This window comes from Hakea prostrata, chromosome 10 (genome assembly GCF_041222555.1).
Source record: "Hakea prostrata isolate BN-2017 chromosome 10, UWA_Hpros_2, whole genome shotgun sequence".
Lineage (NCBI taxonomy): Eukaryota > Viridiplantae > Streptophyta > Magnoliopsida > Proteales > Proteaceae > Hakea > Hakea prostrata.
Genome location: NC_142609.1, coordinates 719,662 through 745,661, shown reverse-complemented (window position 1 = coordinate 745,661; position 26,000 = coordinate 719,662). Strand labels below are relative to the sequence as shown.

General features: G+C 36.5%; 2 protein-coding genes across 3 annotated transcripts; both read right to left on the bottom strand.

The window, feature by feature from the left end:
- Positions 1–459: 459 nt before the first annotated feature.
- Positions 460–13,107, bottom strand: LOC149001294 (pumilio homolog 12-like). 2 transcript variants are annotated; one of them, XM_089137819.1, is made up of 6 exons: positions 12,812–13,107; positions 9,941–11,938; positions 9,657–9,819; positions 1,699–1,862; positions 1,248–1,506; positions 460–1,137 (listed from the first exon to the last, which is right to left on the bottom strand). In XM_089137819.1, exons 2-6 carry the CDS (start codon positions 11,851–11,853, stop codon positions 1,030–1,032), a joined length of 2,607 nt encoding a protein of 868 aa, XP_088993945.1. In that variant the 5' UTR covers positions 11,854–11,938; positions 12,812–13,107; the 3' UTR covers positions 460–1,029. The 2 variants fall into 2 exon arrangements, with proteins under 2 accessions (XP_088993945.1, XP_088993946.1); XM_089137820.1 differs by having other exon boundaries at positions 9,941–11,953; positions 12,812–12,830.
- A 2,156-nt stretch (positions 13,108–15,263) lies between these two features.
- Positions 15,264–19,774, bottom strand: LOC149001293 (Protein kinase superfamily protein). Its single transcript, XM_089136796.1, has 6 exons — positions 19,198–19,774; positions 18,104–18,411; positions 17,871–18,006; positions 16,739–16,875; positions 16,096–16,219; positions 15,264–15,913 (listed from the first exon to the last, which is right to left on the bottom strand). The coding sequence occupies exons 1-6, from the start codon at positions 19,244–19,246 to the stop codon at positions 15,540–15,542; spliced, it is 1,128 nt and encodes a 375-aa protein (XP_088992922.1). The 5' UTR covers positions 19,247–19,774; the 3' UTR covers positions 15,264–15,539.
- Positions 19,775–26,000: the final 6,226 nt, after the last annotated feature.

Here is a 26,000-nt window from a genome sequence, read left to right as displayed (position 1 = left end):
ATAAAAACAAGACTTGAAACTTGGGTGACTCTGCACATTCTACATGTATGACTGTTCCAGACTCCAAATAATCGTCGCTTGCAAGCTGCCCTATGTCAAAGTGTAGCATTGCATGAGTAGAGCAGACAGCTAACAGCCAAAGGTGAAGGCAAAACCAAGGATCTCTTTATGAAGTCGACGAGTCATATCCATGCTCTATCTGTATCACATCTAAATGATCTTTCTTTCCCTCAATCCAAGATGAACTCATAAACTCATCGAGACCTCCATAATATTTCATTTTTCTTCAGAATTTGAGATAGAATTGAGATGAGGTTAAATCTCAGCAATTTCAATTCTCAGTAAAACTAAATGACCATCCTAGCATGAGAGAAAGTATTACAATATGAAAAACATAGCATAGGCATGTTAACAGTAGATATATCATCAGCATCTGAAGTCATAGGGCAATTTAAACATGGATATACCATCAGCATTAATAGGAGAGACTACAAGAGTACTCATCAGCAAAAGGATGCTTTAGCCAGAGAACCAGATAAAAATCAAATTATCATACCCTACAACTTTTACAAGCTTGAGTTTAGTAAACACTAAAACAGTACCTCCCATAAACATGAACAAACACTTTACCACTCCCTGACTTGTGCTTTTATTAACATGAGTTCATTAACATATAGACTCACGTCACCACTAAAGTAAATACTCGACTAAGTGATAAAAAAAAGGCAACTAAGATGCAAAATTCACCTTCATCTGTTCAATGGGCTGTACAAGACATCTCTACCATTCTTTCTTAAGTTCCCCCTCCCAGCTCGATAGTCAAGTCTCAATTGCTAAATTCAAGGCTTTCCTTCTCTACTCTTTATTACACAATTTTACAAGATCCTCCTTAGGAACCCTGAACCTATATAGTCTTGTTAATTGGAAGCATTTTAGCTGCACTGCTCCAAGCAATTTCTCAGAGCAAACAGTAATTTAGGAAAAAGTGATGTGTGACTTCATCCAGGAGTTGAATAAAAGAAACATACGTTACTTCTTCAAACTATTGCATGAGAGGACTTTCTTTCCATACGGGCTTGTCCGAAGTGCAGGAACATGGGGCCTGATAGCCTCAACCAAGGTGGAATGAAGAATTCCCTGCTCAACAGGAAAAAAGTGGAAACATAGGAATTTGCAACCAGGATAGAAAGATCAGATAGCTAGAGAAGAACTTGTGTGAGAAAGAGACATATCCAGCACAATCCTACCTTAGACTGATTAAGTGCTGCTTGAATAACATAATTGCCATAAGGGTCCAGCAAGATTTGTTCTAGCCGTGAGTAATTGATCAACTCCTGAATGATACGAGGGCAACCATCTTCTCCAGCATATTTTAGGCATTTCTCAACCACATTGCTGCTATATTTCTGCAGAGAGAGGTATCCATAGTTACCCTCCAGTTGATCGAGGAGGTCAATGGTTGCCCATGGAATCTGAAGTTCAAAAACATACTGCACCACATAATTCCTGAAAAATAAAATCAAATTTAAAACAGATTATTAACTGCAAGAAAAACAAGTAGCTTTCGATCTCTGAACATGCACAGTCCACAGACAGGATCACAATCTGCTTCTAGGTAATGAAAAAAATAAAAATTAGCTATTCCTGCAGTTCATAGGAAGATTCACGACACAAAGACAGATAAATTGCAAACATTACCCAAATCGATCTTGGGAGAGGATAAGAGCATTAGAAGTGATCTCAGAGATCAAACGCCGTCTATGTTCACCATCAGAATGGCCAAGGCACTTTTGAAGCACACAACACCCATGGCGGTCTGTGGCAAGCTCAACACAGTGCATGCTTGCAGCTTCAAAAAGAAACTGGGAAACAAAAACTCAGAATATCATTGGGATCAGCAAACTAGTCTACTGCAAAAGGATTACAGTGAACTACAGTGAGAGAAGCAGTTGTAATTCTTATGCAAAAGCAAGAAAAACAGCAGGGAAGCATGTTTCACTTAATTGATCATTCCAATCAATAACAGTTTTAAGTAACATTTGTTACATTAGCATTACAGAGTCAAACCCCATCCATATGTCTAACCACATATTGTACCAATGCAGTCCAGAATGTTTGCATACAGCAAACAAATCAATATTATAACACAGAATGTCTAATAAATGGTGCAACACGAAGATTATGGATCAGCAATAAACTAAGAAGTCAGTCATATAACGATAAATTGATAGGCATTAGCATAAAACTAGCAATTTAAGTTCACCCAAAAAAGAACTAGCAATATAAAATATGTGAGAAGCCAGAAGATTGAAGGAAGACTCGTTATCCTATGCATTGAAGAATCAATTACACAAAATGTGAGTTTCACAAATGGGAAAAAAATTCTTACAAAATCAATACGCATTACTTGGAATGTACAAGACATAGTAGATCTTGTATCAAGAAAAGGGAAATCACATCCACCCCCTTGGCTTTGCATACAGAGGGGCTAGAAGTAATTCTCCTGCCGCCTGGGGGGTGCTGACATTCCAAACTAATAGAAAGTCATTCACATACAACTAAATAATTACAGAAATCAGCACCAAATCTTTCAGATAAAACTTGCAATTCCAGAGCTTTAAAAACAAATTGCTATGTTGAACAACAATGCCATTGTTTTAGTTATGATGTGCTAGTAAAATGAGAGTGTTTATATATGTATACAACTATAAAAGATAACTGAAAGTGCCATCGATCACATAAGAGTGCTCCTAGGTAAAACAAAACAGTCAAAAACAAAAGGAGCAACATGTTCTCTGTAGTCTAATCTAAAACTATCACTGTTCAAGTTGGAGTAAAAACCAAGTCTCTCTAGTAAGACCCTGATTATCGCCTCTGAAACCTCTGGCAACTCTGGTAATTTTCCCTAAAGATTCCGGCAACAGGCTCACCTCTCACCACTGCAACCTCACACTCTCACTCACGGAATTGGTGAAACAGATATGGAATGGCAATTAATTAACAAGCACATGCAATTGAATTCATTAACAAACTGAGAACTCCCTTACAAACACCACAACGATGCCTACTACTACCTATCCAGTGAACTCACCCCAGTTCACTACTGCAGGCAAGCTTGCCCTAAACACCTAACTCATTTCTCTCCCCTCTCTAATTACAATTTCGCGCTATATAAACCCCCACAAACTAACTTCCCATGTGACCCTCCCACATGAATCATTTCATTACCCCAAAACTACCCCTGTTCCAGAACCTACAAATGATGCCTTAACACTCTCCTACGCAGAACAGTTTCTGAATGCCATGTTGTTAATCATGGTGAAAAATCAAATGTAGGTACAGAAATTTCTGAATGCCATGTTAATCATGGTGAAAAATCAAATATAGGGACAGAACTCATGAGAACAGAGATCCATACATGATTTCACTATACACGATTTTACTATTCTTGAAATTACACTTTAAGAAATACTTAGAAAAATTATGAGCAAAAATGCACAATAATCTTTAAAACCATTTCGATGTCAAGAGAGGAATTTCACTTGGATGCAGATATTTACCATTTTCAGCAACATCTGAAGGCAATTTTTGTTTTTGGAATAAAGAACCTCAGCAATGCACGCATACAAATCGATGTCCCAACTCTGAAGCTCACAAACCAACCCTTGTTCTATTCCATATGTAATCCTTCATGTATGGAGTTTTAACGACAACCTCTGAAAGTTGAATTGCCTCAAACCTCCTCCCGCTCTAATAATAAATTGTCAAGAAACAGCTCCCTGACCTCCCACTTTACCAACTCTTTAATTGATTGAAAGTTACTTCTCATTCTAGCCACCTTCTCTTCTTCACACCGCCCCCCCCCCCCCCCAAAAAAAAAAAAATTTAAAATAAATAAATAAACCTTTTATTTTATCTTCGTCTGAAACAATTGATTGTAAGACAAGAATGGACCAGTAACCAGCACTTGGCTGTCTATGTTTTAACGAACTTGCATTCGCTAACTGTAAGGGGCCACCAGATCTGCATAACTGGCCCCTCCTAAAACATCTACTTTCATTTTCTCAATTTCATGTCCGTCAAGGACTGTAGGCCTGGTTTTGCATGTTCTACATTCATCAGTACGGATCTAATTAAGGACTGACGTCTATGTCTCTTTCCTATTTGGAAGGCAACTTTGTCATCTCCACATAGATATCAGCTTCCCGCTTGCACAAGAAAAATAATCTCATAGAAGATATGATACAAGCTACGCATAGAAATCCATAGGTTGCCCTGTCAAGATCACTGTCCTATATTTGTTAGTGATATCCAATCCAACAAATGGACATCCTTTAAATGGTCAAATCAACAACATGAACACCAGGTTTACCCCACCATTCTAGAGAATCCTGAACTTACCTCAGCTGTTTGAATGTACCAAGAAGGCAAGAGCGCAATGAAAGAAAACTCAGAAAGGGAGACAACTGGTTATCCTGATGTAAGTAAATCTTTGAGAAAGAGTATTTGAAGCAAAAATAACTAAAACTATAAAAACTAATAAATATCTACATAAGAATCTAGAAAATACTTAAGAGTGAACTCCTATAGAACTGAGGATATGGATAACTTTTAATTGAGAACAATGGTTTCAAACAAAACATTTGGTTTGTGTAAACTTCCAATGAGATGAACTTCAGGAAACCAGGACCTGGTTGCCATTGTCTGTGAGTACTCTTATGTGTACTGCAAAGATGATCAGAAACTAATCAGGTAACAAACTGTTTATGAGGGGGGATGACCAAAATTTGGCAGATCATATCTCTTGCACTGCCTCTCATGAATTAAGTCCTGTTGACCTGAGTACACATCTTCAGAAATGGATGATCTGTTCGTTGTATGAACAATGATGATATGGTTTGCAAGGACACTTGACTTCACAATTCACATATTTTGGGCTATACATGTACATATATATCCTTGAACCATCAGACCAGAAAAAAGGCGACAGGAAGGAAACAGAGAAGCAATCCAATAAGCACGTAGGGGTTGATAGGAGAAAATACGAGAATATGAAGAAAGTGCAACAGACCGGAAATAGGTCGTCATTCCACATCAAGCTATAGCATCAAGGGTTTAACACCTTGCAGTTTTTTGAGCTTCCAGGGTCTACGCATAGGATTATGCTAATATTGACGGTCCAAAGTGGTAGCTATATGCACCTCCTAGTTTTGGGGCTCTGTATCACTTCTTTAGAGGCCTCATCATGTGCAAGTGGTCCTCACCACCCTACTTAAAAGAACATTTGAAAGAGCAACTTTGCACTTCAAGATTCCATGTCTAGATACGTTCATGCTTTAAATGCAAAGAGAAGCCTTTTCTTTAAAAAGAATGCATGACATGATACCTGCCCAACTGTCGATTTGATAGTTTAAACTAGATATTAAGGGATGCCAATTAAAATACAGTTAATAAATGGGTATGGAACCAATATAGCAATTGCAAGTTAAATCCAAATGTATGTAACACTCGACTGAAAACATCCATTTAACCAAATGCATCATATGTTTTATAATTTTGAGGAATTTCAAGTAGTGGAAACATCCTCTCAAGAAACAGGGATAAGTCCGGACCCTGCTCGGGTGCTTCATAGACTGGGAAAGGACTTCTTTCTTTTCTTTTTCTTTTCTTTAACTGTTTCAAGTTGCATTACTTCCCCCATTGTATGCCTTCCTTTTAAATGTTCTGTTTAATAGCAAAAATTAATTTAATATGTATGGACTAGTAGATATATCTATGTTATCTGGAAGTGACGTGTGCATGCAAGTTTACCCACATCAAGTAGGAGCAACATAAAAGTAATATTTAGAAAAGTTAATTACATCCTACTCTCCCATAATCATATCTGCACGATTTTCTTTTATGCATGGCATGTTTGTGCATCCTAAGTCTGTATGTAAGACATAGATATGATGTTGTAGTGAAGAAGATAACTTTTCACAATGGTAAATATGGTACTCTCCCCACCCCCCAGACAAGTATTTCGCTGGACCTCAATTCCATAATTTTGGTGAACAAGATTATATGACTTTTCTACCCAAAAAAAAGATTATATGACTTTTTCCGTTACTGTTGACCACATGGATCCTTACATTAAAAAGAATTCCAAGGAAGAATCTAGTGATATATAACTCACCACAACTTACACGGCGATAACCCATCATATAAATTGGAGAGAGCATTACATTTCATAAAAGGCAGAGAATATGAAAAAGCTTGTCTGTGTTATATCTCTGTAGTCCACCATTCCTTGAAGAGTTCTTTTTCTATGGTATCACATGGTATTAATAATCCCCCTATGGGTAATGATTTCCAATGCTGCTTTTGCAGGGAAAATCTGGAAGGACAACAGGGCCCCACATGGAATGTGAGAAGGCACGGGAAAGCATCCTCACACTGCCTGCATGGGGATTTATTCCCTTAAACTTCTTACGAGAACCACACACTCCACAACCTCGATTTGTGGAGCTTAATCTTCTTTGCTGTGTGGGATTTATTATCCTATCCCAGACCTACTAAAAAAGTACAGCCTGCTCTCAATTTGACAATTATCAATTTATCTCTTTAAGTTCCAACCAGAGAGCCTTCACCAAGGTTGTCAAAATTCCATCTTTCATGAAGTCATTTAGTAAGAAAACTCCCTTCCAGGAAAACTAAATCTTATATGTACCTCAAACCTCATTTACCAAATTATGAATAAACTACTAATGATTCTCTTTAATAAACAATAAAGTACAATCTCCTCATTGATACAGTAAATAGTAAAGGAAAAAAAATCCCTGTGCTATACTTTCAAAACCATTAGGATCTGCTCCTTAAAAAGAAAATTATAAATAAATAAATAAATAAAATAAAAAAAGAAGAAGAAGAAGAAGAATCATAGTGAAGAAATGAGATGCTGGCACAACTAAGTCACCCAGAGGTATTAATTTTATCAGAAATAAGCCTTGTTTTGGGTTATGTCTGTTGGGCCTTTGATCACATAGGGTTCCTTTGTAAAGAGTCACTTATTGGGCCTAAAATATGGGTAGAAAGTAAGAAAACGAGATTTATTTCATTAGTTTAGTTAGAATCCTGTTTAGAGTCAGTTTCTTTCATAACTTAGTTTCTTAATCAGATTATATTACCTTACTAATCAAAGATTGGGTTAAGCCTTTTCTAAGTGTTTTCTGTCGGTTCTGAACCTTCCATATGAGCTTGTAACTGGCTATTTGTGTACAAATTGGATTTATCAAATTGAGGAACAAAACCATAGCTTTGTGCTTTGCTCTGTGAGAGAGAAAGGCCGTGAGCGACCCCAAATCTGAGGGGACCACCATCCATTCTTCTACCTGCTTTGGTTTATTGTTCTAACATTATTTGGTATCCAAGCTACAGTGACGAAGCAGATGGAGTCAAAGGTTGCTGAGTTCTACATCTGATTGAAGGATGATCATTCGATTCCAATTTGACATCTTTACCAAACTCATGGATGAGTTATTTTTCTTTTTCAAGCAAAGGAGAATTGATGCAATAAGTCACCTAGAGAGGTTATTATATTGAAAGAAGCCTTGGGTTGGGTTATGTACATGTTAGGCCTTTGATCCGAAAGGTTTTCTTAACAGATCAATTTAATGGGCCTAAAATATGGCTAGAAAGTAGGAAAACGGGATTTCATTAGTTCAGTAAAGTCCTGTTCTAAGCCTTCTTTCACCTTGCTTTGCTCTTAAAAGAGTGTGGTAGATGGCACTGGTGAGAGGCTGTGAGTGAGAGAGCCAAGTCTAAGATACCATGCAATCTACTTCCCTCCCTTCCCCCCCCCCCCCCAAATTTCATATTTTTATTGTATCCTATTATTCTGGAATTTCCAGCTAATCTGAGAACCAATTGAAGTATTTGATGTTGCCAGACCTGAAGTATGTGATCACGTAGTGGACTGGTTATCACTAGTAAATTTTCCACGCTAGATGCCTTTATCAAGGAGGTGGCATCTCTTAAACCCAACCCAATTCCCAGGGTTCTTGTATCTATGGTGTCATTGAAGGGATTAAAGGGGAGGGGGGCGGAATACAGGGTATCTAAGCAAACCAAATTTAGTTTTATTTCTCAAATTTCTCAAAGGTTGTTTAACTAAGTATTAATCTAACTATTTGGCTTTAGCATATTCAAATATCATGGCAAACTATACAAAGCTTTCTTCATAAATAGCACCATAGAGTATGGATAACATGAATATATAGAGGAAGAATAAAAAATTGGGAAAAAATGACAAAAAATGAAAAATCTTGCAAGTTCTTATGTATAAAGTCCTTTCTTTAGGTTGGGTATGTAATGCAGTTCCTTGTATTAAAAAGGAAAAATGAAAAGAGAGTATGTTTAAACACTATCCTATTTATCTGACTGTTGTCAAAGCGACAGATCTTAGAGTCATACCTATATGGGCAGGTGATGCTTTGGCTCCATTAGAAAACAGAACTTATTCCATAAAGTCTCAGGCGTAAGGGAGGACAAAAATGCTAAACAGAATATTGCTTCCTTTAACAAATGAGATATCAGAATTGTATATTATACGTAAGTTGAAAATATCTTCTATCAGCATTCTACAGAAAATACAAAGGCTACTAATATCTTGGCTGGAGAAGTAACAAAGAGACATACTCATAAGCCATTAATAGTAAAATGGCATTTGAAAGAACTTCTTTTGAACAGAGTAGAATCTGCTAACTGGATCAATTTATTATTTGGGTTGACCCCGCACGAATGCGCGAGCACGTGCACATGGCACAGTGTGGATGTTCTGGAGGGCCTCCTAATGGACTAAGAGTTCCAACAAAAACACATTTCTTTTATTCTCTACTCTCAGGGATTGTGACCCATTGACTACCTAACCCCCAAAACAATATGGCTAGCCAACTATTTGCATTTTTTCTGTTATCATTGTCTAAGGTATGGATACTGAAAAAGATGAGATGAATCACAGAATATCATGAACTTTTTCTGAACTATGCTTCTGTTTCAAGATGAGGAATGGGGAGAAAAGTTTACAAAGGATGGAAGAAAAGCATTGGTTTCATATGACAGAAGTGGTGGTGAAAGGGATATTTTCAGAAAAGGCATCCACAATCATGCTGAGCCAATCTAAAAGTGACCCTTTAAGGTTAAGGAAAAGATGTTTGGCATCCACCAGTAAAGAACCATTTACTAGAAATAAAGAATACTAGAAATGACTTTCTTCTGTTGGTTACACTTGGATTGTACAGCCTCGCTTCTACTCAAGGAGTCATTATTTCATTAAAATTTTCTGCCACATCAAAGAAAGTGAAACAAAAATCTCAAAACTGTTGGAATTCTTAAAACTAAGAATGTAAATGATGTTCTCACTCAAGAAGACATGGAGCAGAAAGTATACCTCATGTAAAAGACATATATATAATAAGAACAGTACCCAAGCACATAACATTACACATGCTTTTTCCACTATGAAATTTCTTGGTCAACTTCAAATTACTCTCAATCACCTCAACATATACAATCAGAAACTTGAGCTATAAGCTTATAACCATATCAAATGCCTTGCAATAAAGAAATAAGTAAATGAAAAATTGGTAGAGCATAAATGGAAAGAATAAAGCTCTTACCTCACTATATTCAGGTGTCAAGTATTGCAAGCAGCGCTGGGCAACATGATTACCATTCATATCTTTTATCAACAACACAATACCAGGCTTCAGAGCAGAAACAATCATTGAAGATTGCTCAGGAGTCTTAAGTGTCTCAATCACTTTCTGCACTGCTCTAGTCCTGAATTACAGAAGGAAATGGGAATAAGAAGAGACACTTGATGCATATTAAATAGAATGAGAAATAAAATATTGAAAACCAAAATGTAAGAAGTGTAAAAAGTTGAAGAGAAAACACAGACCCATGCATGTCGCATGAAATTCTAACAAGGTCACCAGGTTTTCTCGTAATTGCATGAATGATCTGCATTCTCTGATTACCATCACACACTTCCAGCAGCTTCTGGACAAGGTAGTTCCCAAAAGGATCTGTCATGAGTTCAACAATGTGACCAATTATCTCAAGAAATATTTTCTCAACGTCTTCTGCAGTGCCCTCGCTGAATTTCCTTTGCAAGAAGCGGCAACCATGTTGATCCTTTGCCATCAGATATATTCTACCTGAAACCTCATCCATGGAATTATACCTCTGAGGCAATGACCTCAGATTACTATTTCCCATGTCCACAGCATCAGGGGATGAACACCGTGAGTTGTGGCCATCAAGCTGGAAGGATCCAACACTCAGCATGGATGGGTGGTGGTGTAAATAACCATTTGAGAGTGTCCTCCCATTGGCATTGCCATAGTTATGAGATCCACACCCTCCATCAGAACCAGGCTTTATAGCTCTTATTGAATTCAAGCCATGTGATCTTGTTAGAATTTTCTCAGGAAAACTATTTTTCCCAAATTTATCCATAACTTGGACTGCTTCAATGTCTTTGGCAGCAACAGCAGAAGGATTGTCTCCCAAACTGTCACCAGATGTCTGCTTCTGGCCATGGGCAACTGGGCAGCTATCACCCCTTCCACAATACCCCTGAGTGTAGTAATGACATGCACTATTGGTCATAAGTGTTGGATTCAATGAGTTGAATTCCGTACGAGCTACAGCATTATTCCAAGAGACATCTCGATTAGATTGTTCCAGTGGGAGGGAGATGGGCACTTCAAAATAAGACTGCCTCAGGTTCCTAGTCATAGGGCCAACTGCTGCATTCACATTTGTTTGCATTGATCCCTGATTCCGAAGCTGTTGCAAATACAGGTATTGTTGATGCAACCTACAATACCCCTCTTCTTCCATATGCCGCCAAGTGAGAGGCGAGCGGCCCATTTGCTGTGGCTGCATGTAAGGAAGAGGTGATTGTGTTTCCATGAAATACTGATGCTGATACGGCATCATTGGGAACTCCACTCCAGGGACAGGAACACCTGATAAAACCTGTAAAGTATGCATTCCAGGAGCTAATGGCATAGCTGCAGAGTACATTGGATGGCTCCGAAGTTGCTCCCCATGGACACCGGATAAATTATCAAGTGGCTGGCAAGAACCGGGTTTCTGTTTCTCCAGTCCCCGGACATTGAGTTCTAGAAAGTTCGTGCTTCGCTGGCCATTCATCTCCACATTTAACCTGTCAACCCCATTCATGCCATTTAGCGTATTGGGGGACAAGTGGTGGGGAACTGCTACCATTCCTGAATCCAAGCCTGAATGAGGTTTCCTCAAGCAATTTGGATACTGTCCTTCAGATGCAAAGGTGCAACTCTGTAATGTTTTATAGTTAACAATCTGAGGACTTGGTGATTCCAATGCCACTCCATCTTTGTAGCTCAACTCTGCAAATGCAGATGTCAAGGACTGGTCATCAGGAAGATTCGAATCCTCCACATTAATATTCTTGATAGGCAACTGGCAGTAACTCTTCACAGTTGATTTTCCTCCATCCTTATTTCCATTGGCCTGAAGACTCTCATCACTGGAACTTTGAGAGGAATTCACACAGTTAGCTCTGGGTCTTTCAAAGGCCAATCCAGTATAGAAAGCAGCATTGTTGCCAGGGTTTGCTGCCTGGGGCACACGATAAAACTTAGTAAAAGTTGCAGAGGAAGAACATTTCCTGTCTCCCTCTTCCAGATGATTCCTTTCTAAACTTGCTGAGGAATTGGGATGCCCAGATTCCTCAGGATGTGTATTTACAGAAGTTGCATTTGGTATCTCCCCCAGAAGGATCTCAATTTCGTCAAAGTCCTGTTCAGTCCCTCCTCCCATCTTTTGAATGGAAAGAAAATTGAAACCAAAGTATGCGGCTAAAAGGAGCCAGTTCTAATCGGCAATGCAGATGTAAGGACGAGCCCTGCAACGTGTATCCCTGTTAGAAAACTGACTCCAGTGGTGATGACATTGCAGTAAATAACAGAAACGGCAAAACAAGTAATCTGATTCTTTCAAGAACGTAAAACCCACCATTACTACGGAACCAACACTCATCGCTAGACTAATAAACAACCTATCAACGTTCCTTTTCCATCAGAAATAAACAAATAACACAAAAGCATGAATACCCGTTATTTCAAGCCCATCATCCAAGGCAACCAGATTATAAAATTCATGACTTCGATTGGAAGAAATCCCGTTTATTATATTTGCAGAAAACCCAGTGAAAGCGAAGTGTTAATACTCGTCGTCATCGGATTCTCCAAAGAACAACCCACAGAGAAACCATTATATATAACCGAGACACACAATCATGTGGGCATCCAATTCCATAAGAGAGAAAAACGATCAATGTAGGAAATTCAGACCCAGAAAACAAGACAAATGCAAAGCCTTCACAAGCCAGATCATCATATCATCATCATCAAATAGATTATCAAGGCATCATTCCTCGAATTCTTAGACGACGTCTTGGAAAGCCGTACGTGGATAAGGAAACGGAATTTTCCGCAATAATTCAGAAAGCCGAACTGAATTCCATCAATCCAAAAAATAATAATGGAATGTACCCAAAACCCCTAAACCCCGAGCGTGAAAACCCAAACTCAAAAATAGAAAAATCACAGAACCCACAAGCGTGCATACATAAGAAGTGAATGCGATTGCGGAAATCCAAAACTATCAAACAAATAAAGGAAAACAGAGTCCATCAGATAAGACAGACAATAAGTAGCAAGATAGAGCGATGAAGAAGGTAAGGCACGATGCAAAGTGTGTGTGAATAGAGATGTACCAGTGAGGGAAGCGCCGGCATTAGAGAGAAGAGTAATCCATCGGTTAAAAATAGGAAACAAAGGAAAAGCTTCAGTCTTGCAGAAAGAGAGAGAGAGAAAGGTGGGAGAGACGGTGGGGTGTTAAGGTATATTATTATAAGAGAAATGCAAAGGGGATGGAGATGGTGTTGGTAAGGTCAGGAAGAGAGGCGGCGTGGAGGAGGAGAAGAGGTTTTCAAAGGGAAGGACAGAATGAGAGCAATGACACCATGGCACCATGTAACACAATGCATATTACATTCCATACCAAGTCACCCAACTCACACCCAACACCAACTACATGGGAAAGAAGCCAATGCCAGGGCACATCAAGCCCATGCATAGAATCATTGGAGGAGCCTTTTCGTTCTCTCTCTCTTCCCTGAAAAAAATTTGGTGCCTTTAATTGTTTTTTTTTTCTTTCTTTTTTTTTTTGTGTGGGTAGATGGTTTGGTAACGTTTGGGTCCTTGGGGAGGGTTGTAAATTGGTCTCTTTAGTTCTAATAGTCCAGTTTTATGATGTTAATGCTCTATGGGTTATTGAGTTGTAGTCTATTCTTTGTAAAAGCATATTGCAAATTCGAAGTATATATATTATATAATGGTCTACTAGTTTTGGTTTCAATACTTCTCAAGATATCTATTGTAGCCTTATAGGTGTGCAAGTTCAGTCCGATGATTAGAGTAAGAGCCGACTCAAGATTGATTGTTGGCCTAAGATGCACCCAATTTTTAAGATCTTGTATATTATTTTTGATAAATATATGGCAAAGTATGGAATTATTGTTATCTTATTACTCTTTGGTGAAGGTCAAGATGAAAATAAGTGTCTAATTCTGCTTGGCTTTATTGAGCCCTATGGCATCAGAGCTAAACTAGAATATACAGGATCAATATAAAAAATAAAGAATACCCAATCGAACCAACTTGATCTAACAAAACAACTCCTACGTTTCTAGTATGTGTTTTTCTATTTTCAAGCCAATATCTGGTAATGCTATAATCCAAAAGCTGGGTATTTTTTGGTCACTACAATCGTTTTATATTGATTCATAACGGTACCGATACACTGGACTTTTGTTGTCATATATGTACTTAACATTATGTATTTTTCTATTTTCAATCTTTTTGGACCTTTACCTTATATTATAAGAGATGGAAAGAGACAGTAGCAATGGAAGGACACAAGATTGTTGTCTAGCTTTAAGGAAAACACTATTATAAAACTCTTATCTTTATGGAATTCTTTAAGAGAATACCCACGTTTAAAAATACCAAGCATCTTAGGGCAGAGAATTTGTTCATCCACCATAAAACTTCCTCTACTCTATGGTCAGAAATTTCCTTCAATGGTTTCTTTGTCAAATCAAATGCAATAATGGTCATCAATGAAGAGGATTTGATAAACCCAACAAATATTTTTTTTGGGTAAGAGATAAACCCAAAAATTTTATGTATCAATGAAGAGGATCTTGTTGTGATTTAAGAAAATTTTGGCTCTACTCGTGATCTTGAGTATTGGTATTATATTGTTCATAGTTTGCGTGACACCTAATGATTTTGCATCTTATCAATATTGTTATTGTTATCATATTGAGGAATCAGTCAAAACAAAATAAATCTACCTTCTAAGGAAATAAAATAGAAGAATCAGTCGACATTGTTAGTCTCATCAACATATTGATTTTCATGTTAAGATAACTGCATTAATACCACACATTAACAACATTGTCCAAATCTCAAGATTTGTATTTGAATTGTTATTAACGCCGATAATTACTACAGTCGTCCTCCCTTATAGGTCTCCTTTAGTTTCTCCAAAAAATTTGTGCAAATGATATTTTATATATTTTAAATAAAATAAATTCTAAAAATAATGGATCTACAAACGACAAAGATAACAAATTAACAATCATACCACCTTATAGCAACTCAATAAGGTTAAACAAATAAGATAAGAGAAGTAACAATAGTAAATTTATACATATATCAAAGTAATTAGAAAACAAAGTCAAAGTTAAACATCACTTTATATGGAATCAACTCCATATCATTTTTACTGCTTCAGTAGTCAACTTAGGCCTACCCCTACCTCTCTTAGCTCCATCCAGTCAAATTTGAATAGTCTTCGTTACAGGTGTCTCTAACAGCCTTCTTTGGACATGCTCATACCACCTCAAGCGGTAATCTCTTAACCTGTCATAAATTAGTTTAATTCCCAATTCAGATCTCTTAGTCTTGCCACAAATCCTCTTCAGCATTCTCATCTCTACTACAATTTTTTTTTTAATTTTTGTATGAATAAATAATCATATTGAGAAACAAAGAAAGATTACAAAAGAAGAGCAGGGGGATACTGCACTTATTTTGTTTGTATGGCTTCTTTCGATTGCCCAATATAGCTGATCTCATAATTGTCTTATAGAATTTTTATTTGAATTTAATAGGCATATGTTTGTCTCATACTAGGTTAAAAGTGTACATATATATTATTCAAAAATCAGTCCAAACCACCCTACATTTTCAGATATGATCATTCTTCTATACAACAGCAGTAAGAGGTGCCAAAAAAGAGCCCCAACTTCTGTTTATGTAAAAACAGCAAAACAGAACACATTACTTTGACAAAAATTCTGTAAAAATTTGAAGAAAATGAAGTCCAGGATAGCTGTAAACCATGTTATTTGCAGCAATTAAACAATCTTCCTTTCATATAGGCTGTAGAGCCGGGGATCCGTTGATACAAATGGGATGAGGAGGAGCACTTGGTACATCAACAGCAACCTGGAGAGGCTCCAGGGAAGCCACTATATCTCTCATCAAGGGCCTTGCCTTTGGATTTCGGTTTAGACAGTGATAAGCAAGCATGGCAGCCTTTTGGATGGATTTGACTGGATAATCTCCATCTAATCTTGGGTCTACAATGTCGAGAACTTTCTTCTTTTGACTGAGCAGCGGGAGGGCCCAATCAGCCAGATTTTGCTCTCGAGATGGTCTGGACTTGTCCAAGGATTTTCGGCCAGTGAGAAGCTCTAGAAGCACAATGCCAAAACTGTAGACATCACTTCTAGGAGTCAAATGTCCTGCATGAACAAATGGGACATAAACTGAGTTTGTTAACTAGCATTGGCTTTTCTATTAAGCAATTAGCCAGCAATCTCCCCCCCCCCCCCTCTCTTCCAATCCCCAAATAAGAAGGTCAAGGGCCATTCAAGAGATATAAATCCTCTAGTAACTTCTGAACCAAATATAAAAAACGATCTACCTGTCATTATATACTCTGGAGCTGCATATCCATATGTCCCCATAATGCGTGTAGAGACATGAGTTTTGTCACCTTCTGGTCCATCTTTTGCAAGACCAAAATCCGAAAGCTTGGCATTGTAGTCCTGAATTCAAGTCATATGAACCAAGCAGAACATGTCAGGAAGAGTTGAAGAAAAGAGAAAAATAGAAGGTGAGATTTTTCACCAACCACAATGGATGGTTTTCCGAGTATCAATTAACAGCCATGTACAATCTCAAATTTCCGATACATGGATAAGAAGTGCCTAATTCTTGGATGATGAAATCAGTTTTTTTCAAGACAATGAATAGACTCAATTTCTCTTCCCTCTTCTGGGTGATTGGAAGAAGGTAACCTGCAAATAACTAATTAAGGCATGTTTTCACTATAAATTTTGTGTGAGGAAGCTGGCATTGAACTCATGAGCCTGATCAAATGGTTGGAACGTCAATCACTGGAGCATAGGCCTTAATTAGCCATTCCTCACTTGACAAGAGTCTCTACATGGTATTGATAAAGTAGAATGACAGTCACTGGGAAACCACATATTTACCACCATCACTGATAAACCATCTGACTAGTACCTTCCATATCAATAAACAGCAAGAAGAAAATTACACACCTGGTCTAGCAAAATATTAGATGTCTTGAAATCACGGTAAATAACCGGTTTCTCAGCTTCATGGAGAAATGCAAGTCCTTTGGCAGCGCCAAATGCAATCTTCATTCTGATACCCCAAGGTAAAGGAAGCAGTACTCCTGCAAATTAGATAAAGCCACACCTTAGAAGACTAAGAGGCATAATAGGCACTTGTCATCTCTAGAAAGTTTTTTTTTTTTTTTTGGGGGGGGGGGGGAAGGAATGTTTAGCAGTTAAAAAAGTTGGAATCTTTCTAATTAATGAAACTTGATAACGATACAAAAGTTCAAAAAAGTAGGCCTCAGATTTCTTAAGACCTTGTTTGGATAAAAGTAAAGTGAACAATAAGATGAAAGAAAAACGTGACTTTTCAGGGGATGTTGGTTGGAAGCAAAGTGAAAGAAGCATTGTCAGTTTCACCTCACTTTTACATACTTCAGTTCTAAACTAGAAGATCCCAAGAACAATAAAACAACCTTTCATCTGAGGTTATTACTATTCTTTTTGGAAAGAATAGCATGTCGCCACAGGCCAATAACAATTTGTAACAAAACTGTTCTAAAAATGTTTTTCAAATGAAGGTTGACATTCTAGCTGTTTTTCCCTTCCCAAACACCATCCAAGTGTTGTCCATAAAACACCTGGACAGCGACATCACTATGCAACACTGACTTCTAAGAGACAGGTTGATTATATAGTTAATTCAATCAGTTTTCCTATCTATTTTCATTTTATCAATTTTTTTTTTTTTGGGGGGGGGGGGGGGGATCAGATTTCAAGCAGCAGCAATAAATCCTTCCACTAATCATAAATTTATGCCATTCACTATAGCCATCTAGCTGCAATATTTGATAAACCATTCCTTCAGCACCAACTTGTTTGAACGTGGGAAGAAACATACAGAAGCACCGAATTCGGTGACAATAACCATTTCATCTAAGGTCCTTGTGATTAGTTAGTGCTACCTTTTTTGCTTCCATATCAAAGCAGCTTACTAGTCAGAATGTTGGCACCACTTATTCCAATTGACATATTAACATTGTAAATGGGTTCTCACCGTTACTTGAAGAAGTAAAATGTCAAAAGTTGGGTTTATGGATTTGAGAAGAATTACTTGAAAAGAGATTCTTTTCCACACTACCCCGAGCCATATACTCATAAATCAGTACCCTATAGTCATCTTCGCAGCAGTATCCGACAAGTTTCACCAGATTTGGATGAGAAAGTTGTCCAAGAAATATGACTTCTGCCTACAGAACCAGCACGGTATTCATTAAGACTGATAGAGAGAAGGATTACTTGAAATAATAAAGATAGAACAAAAAACAAAGGAAGTAAAGTAAGTACCAGCCATTCCCTGTGGCCCTGGTGACTGTTATCCCCGTCATGAACTTTTACAGCTACTTGAAGGGGTTGAAGCCCCTCCCTTAAATTCTCAGTAATGAACCCTTTATAGACGCTTCCAAATCCTCCTCCACCCAATACGTAATCCTGCCTGAAATTTTCTGTAATTATCTTTAACTCATTGTAAGAAAAAGCAATCAGAGGATTTGTGGCCCAATCACGACGAAGGTCCTCTACTTCTTCAGGATTTGATGGCAACTTACAAACTTCCTTTCTTACTTTGGCAGTTGGGCTCTGGTTTTTGTGTGAATCTGAACAAAACAAAACCAAATGTGAATGCAAAAAAAAAATTAAAAAAAATTAAAAAAAATTGAGAAGACAAATATATAAAAGATCCACTAAAAATCACCACCTCTTAAACATTTTCAGTTTTCCTTTTTTTGGTCGGATCAAATATCTTCAGTTTGATACTGCTAAAGAGCACAATCCCAAAATTTTGAATCTTTGGACAACAGATAGTTAACAAAAAATAATATCATACAGGTGATCACGGTTCAAAGAGTGTAAGAGACGATAAAAGGAAAACAGAAGAATAAACGAGAAGACCAAATTCGGATAGTTGCAGAATTTCTAGGAAATGGGTAAGGGGTGGGACAATTAAGAAAACATTACACACCGTTTTCGTTTTCTTTTTCTTCAGTCTCTTCCCTTTTTCCAAATCTTCTATCAGTAAAGGAGACACGCGATGATCTAGATTCCAAAAATATTGTTGTCCAATGAGCTTCACTTAGGAAAAATGAAAAATTTAACTTTTGACATTGAAAACAGAAAAATACATGAGAAGGAAAACACTTCAACTCGGACGGAAAACAGAAACCTTATACTAAATTTCACAAACTACCAAAACCAGGTGAAGGAAGTAAGAAAGTGAGTTCAAATCATGAAAATAGAAATAAAAAGGGAAAGGGGAAAGTGAAGGAATCGAATAGGAAGTATAACGGGAAAGAATCTCAATATATCTGCAAAATTCCATAAACATCAGAACCCACTGGCGGAAAAGCAATAACAAATTATAAAGAGCAAGGAAGAATACCCACCTGTCTTTGCATTAGAAGATACTTTGTAAACCGACCAACAGTTCCCCATCAAATCAAACTCCAAAACAGAAAGCAGCAGCAGCAGCCACAACCTCACCAGAAACCCATCAACATACCAAGTTTCATCTCATTCAACCTTTAAAAGAGATTAACAAACTGGGTTCCTTGGATGCAGTGATTCAACGATTACGAGTTGTAGTGGTTGATAAACGTTTGAAGGTTCATTCAATTTCAGTTCTGAAGAAAGATTAATTGGACCCAGAAAGAGGAACAACAAACGGAATGTTGTGAGGATTAACGTGTGTGAAGAGAAACTGAAACACGAAGGAATTTTCTGGGTTACAATGATGGGGCTCTTGTTGAGGTGGTGGTGCCTTCTCGGCTCTGCAGGAAATGCAGTGAGGGCCCCTCCGATTCCGACGCTTTTAAGAAAGAAAAAAAAAGGAAATTTTGTGTTTAGTGCGCGCATTTGACCCCCACCAGGCACCAGTGAGGCAGTGACCAACCGTTCAATCCATTTCTGTTCTAGCTTTTTGCCTTTTCGCAGGGTGGGCTGAACTCCCTTTGCCTCCTCCAGGGTCCATCTGCCATGCGGGTTCGCTCACGCCTACCTTCCTCATCAGTAGCTTCAGTAGCTAAAGAGAGAGCTTTTTTACAAGTTACAAGTTTACAACTACCTTAACGACCATGAAATTTAGTTAATTTCCCGCTAAGCCCTATGAAGAGCCGGGGTTAAAAGAATCGATCTGGGTCGGAGTAAAATTTCATCAAGATCAGCTCCAAATACATAGACCCCCAAAAAAAAAAAATCAGGTTAGTTTCAGGTTTGAACCCCATGAGTTATTATGTGCTGATGTTGTCAGACAAGATTATTTCATGTAACATGAAAAACTCTCAAGTTTTGCTGCCTTCAAACTCCATGAATCAACCTGGGTGGTTACTATCTCTCAAGGCTGGTTTAAATTAAAAATTATGATGTTGCTTTGATTACCCCAATTTAAGAAGAGGAGGGTTATCACAACCTTTACTGTTAGAACTACATGCAATTTTAGTTATTATAGTTGAAGCAATGGCAATTAGAAAGGGTTTATTGCATACTATTAGAGTTGGAGCTAATTGTTTAGTGGTAGAGCTACATTCGAAAGCCTTGATCAAACTTCTACATAGAACCAGCGATATCAGACATTATTCAGTTGAAACTCCTCTGACTATTTTGCTTTAAATTTATTTCATGGAACTTTAACTTTGTGGCAGATTACTTATTGAAGGTTAGCCCTTTAGGTCGAGCTGCCAAAAGTATAGCAAAATATGAAATATTTGTGGCAATTCTTGAGCTCATTAAATTTGTTTCTTACCGCACCAAAAGAAAAACGATGTTGCCCAATAAGATCAATCATTTGAGTTATCATTTTCACAGTTTTTCAAGTACAAATTGATTATATTTTTTAATTATTTTCTAGGAGAAAAACTAATATCACAATATGGACGTACATGTTGCTGTTTTTATAATATATCATTGTAAAAGATGTGTATCTTAATTAATTCACCATAAATATAAAATAAAGAACTCAAGAGCTTAAATTAAGTTGGAACAAATGAGGGTAAGGATGAGTCCAAACCAGTCAAAGAATCCCCCAACCAATACTAAATATATATATAATTTTAAAAATCTATTGTGATGGATTACACATAGATTTTCCAGTTGAAATATACATTTTCCTCTAGTATAGGATAGAGTGCAAATATTTATTTATGGTAATGCCTTATACTGTTCTTGTAGAGTTGTTTAATGAAATATATAAGATATTTTTTAAGTGAAATATATTAATATTTTTGGTTAGCTAGATGGATAACCAATGAAAACCCTGCTAGTGCATGATTAACATTAGATTAATATAGATTTTGAGTTTGCAAAAGTAGAGATTATAATTAAACACATCTACGTCAGCTTGCAAAATACGTCATCTTATAGGAATTGTGTACATGGTAGGAATCAAATCAATTAGTATCAATATTATTAAATCTAGCCAAATCTTGGGGGAAACCACTTGTGTATGATGTCCAAGTTAGTGTGTAAGCACAAGTTTTGCTTATAGCATCACACCCTGAATATCTAGTTTTAAGTATCAAGACCTTAACTTCCAGCTAGTAATTATAAACACAACTATCAATGGTTTATATTAAAACATAAGTTAAGTGTAACTTAAAAATTGAAACATATAATTTATGATTAGATCTTAATTAAGAAGAAATTGAGGTATCAAAATAAGTCACTTCCATGAAAAGGAATTCACACACAACAACTAGAAGTAGTGGGAGAAAAAGAGAAATCTGTTTTCACACTGAAGTAGTGATACTCAAATTAAAGCTCCTAAAAATGACAATGCAAAAAAAGTGCTTCACCATTCTCTCACTATTATACAGAGCTGCATTCCATAATGTTTTGTTAGTTGGTGTAGTCTTAAACTAATCAAGAAAATCCAACTTCTTTTAGAAATACATTATCAACCTGGAATTAAGGATGGCGGTGTCAATGCTTTTAAGGGTCTTGATGATGCCTTTGAAAGATACATTTTAGTCTATTTTGTAAGAATTTCAACAAATACCTAATAAACATCAAGTTGTCGCCTAATTTGAAATTGAACTGACACTTGCTATATCATTTAGTTTCTCTTTATAATTTGGTTTTAACTTTATTAGGCATGATAATGATGATTTCATTATGAAGATTAGGATTACGATTCGAACTTGGAAAGTTTTGGATTAGGATTCAAACTTGGGGAAGTTTAGGACTAGGATTCGGATATGAACAAAATAAGGAGTAGACAGATTGGCAAATGGATTGAATACTAGGCTGATACCATGTTAAGTTTAGAATTAGCCGAGTATTAATATATGTATTTTTGAGAAACTGATACATATAAATACATGAATGGAAGATAAAACTTTCTCCATAAGGAAAATAGCCTACCTAAAATAGAAGAACAATAAATAAAAGATCTACCTAGAACAAAATATTACAATAAGAAAAATGCCTATAATATAATATTAAAATAAGAGATATAGCTAGATTATGAAATTACAATAAATAAAAAAACTACCTAAACTAAAAAATATATAGAAAATAATATGTATTAAACTTCAAATTCAATTTTTCAAAACAAACCCTTTACAAGGAGAGTGCACCTAGGTCCCATACGCATACGGTTGAACTGAAACATCCATAGCACTCTCTCTCTCTCTCTCACACACACAATCGTGTGATGAAAGAGAACTATAAACAATAATATCTTCCAGAATGGCAAAAAAAAGATAGAAGATTCCTGCAACTCTTGGGCCTGAGCATTATCTTAAAGATAACACTGGGGCTTGGAGATGCAGTGGAAAGCTGAGGTCAGTATATATGACTTGCGAAAAAAAGCTTCATATTCTAATTTTCAGAGGGCTGGCCCAGAACTTAAAGCATGGGAGAGAATACTGTTTGAAGTATATACAAATGGTGGGTCAATGGTACTTTTTAATTTCTCTTTTTTGTTCCTAGAAACCCTATAAAATGACCTGTCCAAGCTCCTATCACATCTTCAATGAGAAGAACATTAAGATAGAGATCCCCACTAAGTTGAAAGAAATGAACTGATAAAATTCCCACTACAGTTGGCTTCCTCTCAGGTACATCAATAGACCATATATGACATTTACCTGCTTGAAACAAGCACCCAACTTCCTCTCTCTGATATCATTTGTGATGTAGATTAACACAATCAAGTCAGAGCCCATGGCTTTTCATGAGAAGACCATCAAAGCCTTCTTTTTTTGGATTTATTCCAGATAGGAATATCAAGAAAAGGCTCCTTACATCCACCAATTCTATGTTTGGCTGTGACTGAAAACGTTTAGAATCTTGCTTCTAGGCTCTAGCACTGTCATATGACATGTTAGGCAGATGAGAAGTCATCAATCTGTGAGTCTTATATGTGACAGCACGAAAGAAACAGCTCCTACAGACTGGTAGAAGTGCATATTGTTTGTAGTACAAATCTTCAGCTACTGACATTATAAAGATGATTTTGTTTTAATTTTTAAATATGCTCAAGGTTTCAGGATTTTATAACACAGGACTAACTAAATGCTAGGGATACTAAGATCTTTAGTAGCTATGAATTATTCCTGAAAGTATACATTGATTTGAGACATGATACAGGACAAGTTATCAAATAGGTTGGATAAACCAGTGGAACTGCTTTGCGGGGTCCAAATCCTCTCTACCCAGGTGGGCTGTCTCCTCATGCCCCCACCTTCACAAAGGGTCTGCGTGCTTTGCTGAACTTGAGTTTTAACCAGCTTCACTCTTTCGGTCCTCAGCTCTCAGTGGATCCTTATCATCTTAGGTACAAAATTCACCAAATCTTATGTGCCAATATTGTCTTTATTGATTGTTTCAATTCTAATCTGTTCAAGAGAAACAACCATTAGATGGTCACTAACTCATCCAACCTATTGACACGCAACAAAGTTAAGAAGAATTAACTTCCTGAAAGGCATCGTCTTAATTTATGAGCTAGGGTTTCTACCATAAGGAACAAGGTTCCAAAGGCAGATCATAAAGCACTGATATCTCAGTCTTACTTCCTTTCTGAATAAAATAAAAAATTAGACCTTCACTCAAATCCAAGAAGTGAATTTAGTCATTTGTCCTTGTGTGGTGAAGTATTTATAATGCCTTGAATTAAGGGATTTGCTTCCGGCTTAAAATTTACATAAATGAACTTCATGAAAACACATAGCAGTGAGCTTGGTGTTCAGTGTTTTTACCTTTAATCTATATTATGTATCTTGTTATCAACCTTTTGTTTCAAATATCAGTACCTTAGGTAGCTCCCTTTAAGTGGAATCCTCATAAGCTATTCATTTCTAAGATTGAGGTTCAAAAATATATAATCTACGTACCTAATTGTAATCTAAACCCATTACTTTAACTTGATTTAAAAGCATGGAGTCTTATGTCTCACCATCTTTGAAACTCAAAAATGACTGCAAAATTAATTTTCATCTGAAATAAAATTTTGCAGGAAAATCTTAGTAAAGAAATTTGGCACATTCTCAAGTTAGAATTTTGTGGCTGTGAGTTAAATCTTCATTCTCTTCCCTTTCTTTGATATTCCGTTTTTCAAAAATAAGTACACATTTAAGACATATATCAGACTTGGATACTAGAAACCTTTCAATCCAACCATCCCCAAGGAAAACCATCACCTCATCTAGCTAGGAGATATAGAGTTGAAATAAAATTAATAACAAATTTCAAATGCTCTAAATAAGTCCAATTTTCTCTACTCATTCATTCTAAAACAAGTTACAATTGATCATATTATAGTGTGTCAAAGCAAACTAGTTGCTTTACTTCAATTGACATTATGATATGCATCTAGATATAATTATAGATCACTATAAATGAATCGGATGCCTCTCGACAAAGTATGCGTGCCGTGTTCAAATTGTATAAAGTCCAATGATGTGAAATTGCCTTGGAAGATAGAGGATGTTTCAATTAGCGCCTACGCAATAGCATGGAGATTGATTCACGCAATGTATGGTATAGATTAAAAAAGAATAAGTAACTAGTTTAATAACATACAAGCTAGCTAGGGTACGAATGTATCTCACAAAAAAAAAAAATTTGCAAGTTATATTAATCATATATATTTGATATAATTCAATTAGCTTTTGATCATGTTTCTATTCATAGGGAGACTTAGGGTGTAATTATAAAACCAAATGTGTCATATATTTGGATGGCTCCCCTTTGATGTTCCCTTAATCTTGTATTATGAATTCTACATAAAGAGGCATGTGGCCATAGCTAAACCTAAGCATAGAGATGCTAATGCAAATTTAATTAGGATAGCTATGCTCTCAACATAGTCCCTAAACGATTCATGTAGTCACCTATAAAAATCCACCCTGGCACTGTTAGTTAAACTTAATTATCTGTGTATTTTTAATAGGAAAATAGCTTAAGAGGACATTAAATTAACAATCAACTCTGCAACAAAGTATAATGAAATGACCACAGCTGACTATCACATATATATGGAGCATGTAATACCCTATCTTTTCAAGTATATATACTTACTACTGCAGAAATGAACTATATCAGTGGGTATGCTTTTGTTTGTTTTGACAGTGAAGTTCTCATCTTAATTTCAAGAAAGAAAAAATTATTAATCCACTTAAGGTGAATTTCAAATGAAAAATTTTCAGATTGATGTACTTCATCAATCCATTAAAACAAAATTCTGAGATAAATATTTCTGGACAAGAGAACTATATAACTGATTTTATGAAACACTATATATCTTCAATCCCAAATGACTAGAATCCGAAAGTACATTTCAAATGAAGACTATTTCCATTTTGAGTGAGGAAAAAAAAAACAAAAACGGAACTGAATAACTACACCAAGTATCTATACTAAAGAAATAAAACTTCCAAGTAAGTGAAAAAACAATTTGAAGTATTAGTGTCTTATTTTTTAAACTGTCCCCATCTGATTTTGAAATCCTAACCATGGGCTATAGCTTTCCCGATATATCTTATGAGAAGTATCATTGAACTTCATGGAGGTATTTTATCAGTTTTACCTACAGAGAAGGTAGCTAGATCCTAACTACAGAAACCAATAGAGGAAAAAAATCTGCTTTTCTTATATTTGGATAGGGATGAAGCATTAGCTGCTAGGTAATAGGTGGTGTAGAGAGAGAGATAGAGGCGTTATTGGTGTTTGTACAGTAATATAGCTTTGA

Coding starts and splice junctions, on each gene's coding strand:
- LOC149001294 (XM_089137819.1), bottom strand. CDS start 11,853: ATGGGAGGAGGGACTGAACAGGACTTTGACGAAATTGAGATCCTTCTG. Junction 9,820..9,940: donor ATTTCATGCGACATGCATGG/GTCTGTGTTTTC, acceptor TCTGTAATTCAG/GACTAGAGCAGTGCAGAAAG. Junction 1,863..9,656: donor TGACACCTGAATATAGTGAG/GTAAGAGCTTTA, acceptor TTTGTTTCCCAG/TTTCTTTTTGAAGCTGCAAG.
- LOC149001293 (XM_089136796.1), bottom strand. CDS start 19,246: ATGGGGAACTGTTGGTCGGTTTACAAAGTATCTTCTAATGCAAAGACA. Junction 18,412..19,197: donor ATCTTCTAATGCAAAGACAG/GTGGGTATTCTT, acceptor TGTTTTGTTCAG/ATTCACACAAAAACCAGAGC. Junction 15,914..16,095: donor TCCAGAGTATATAATGACAG/GTAGATCGTTTT, acceptor TTGTTCATGCAG/GACATTTGACTCCTAGAAGT.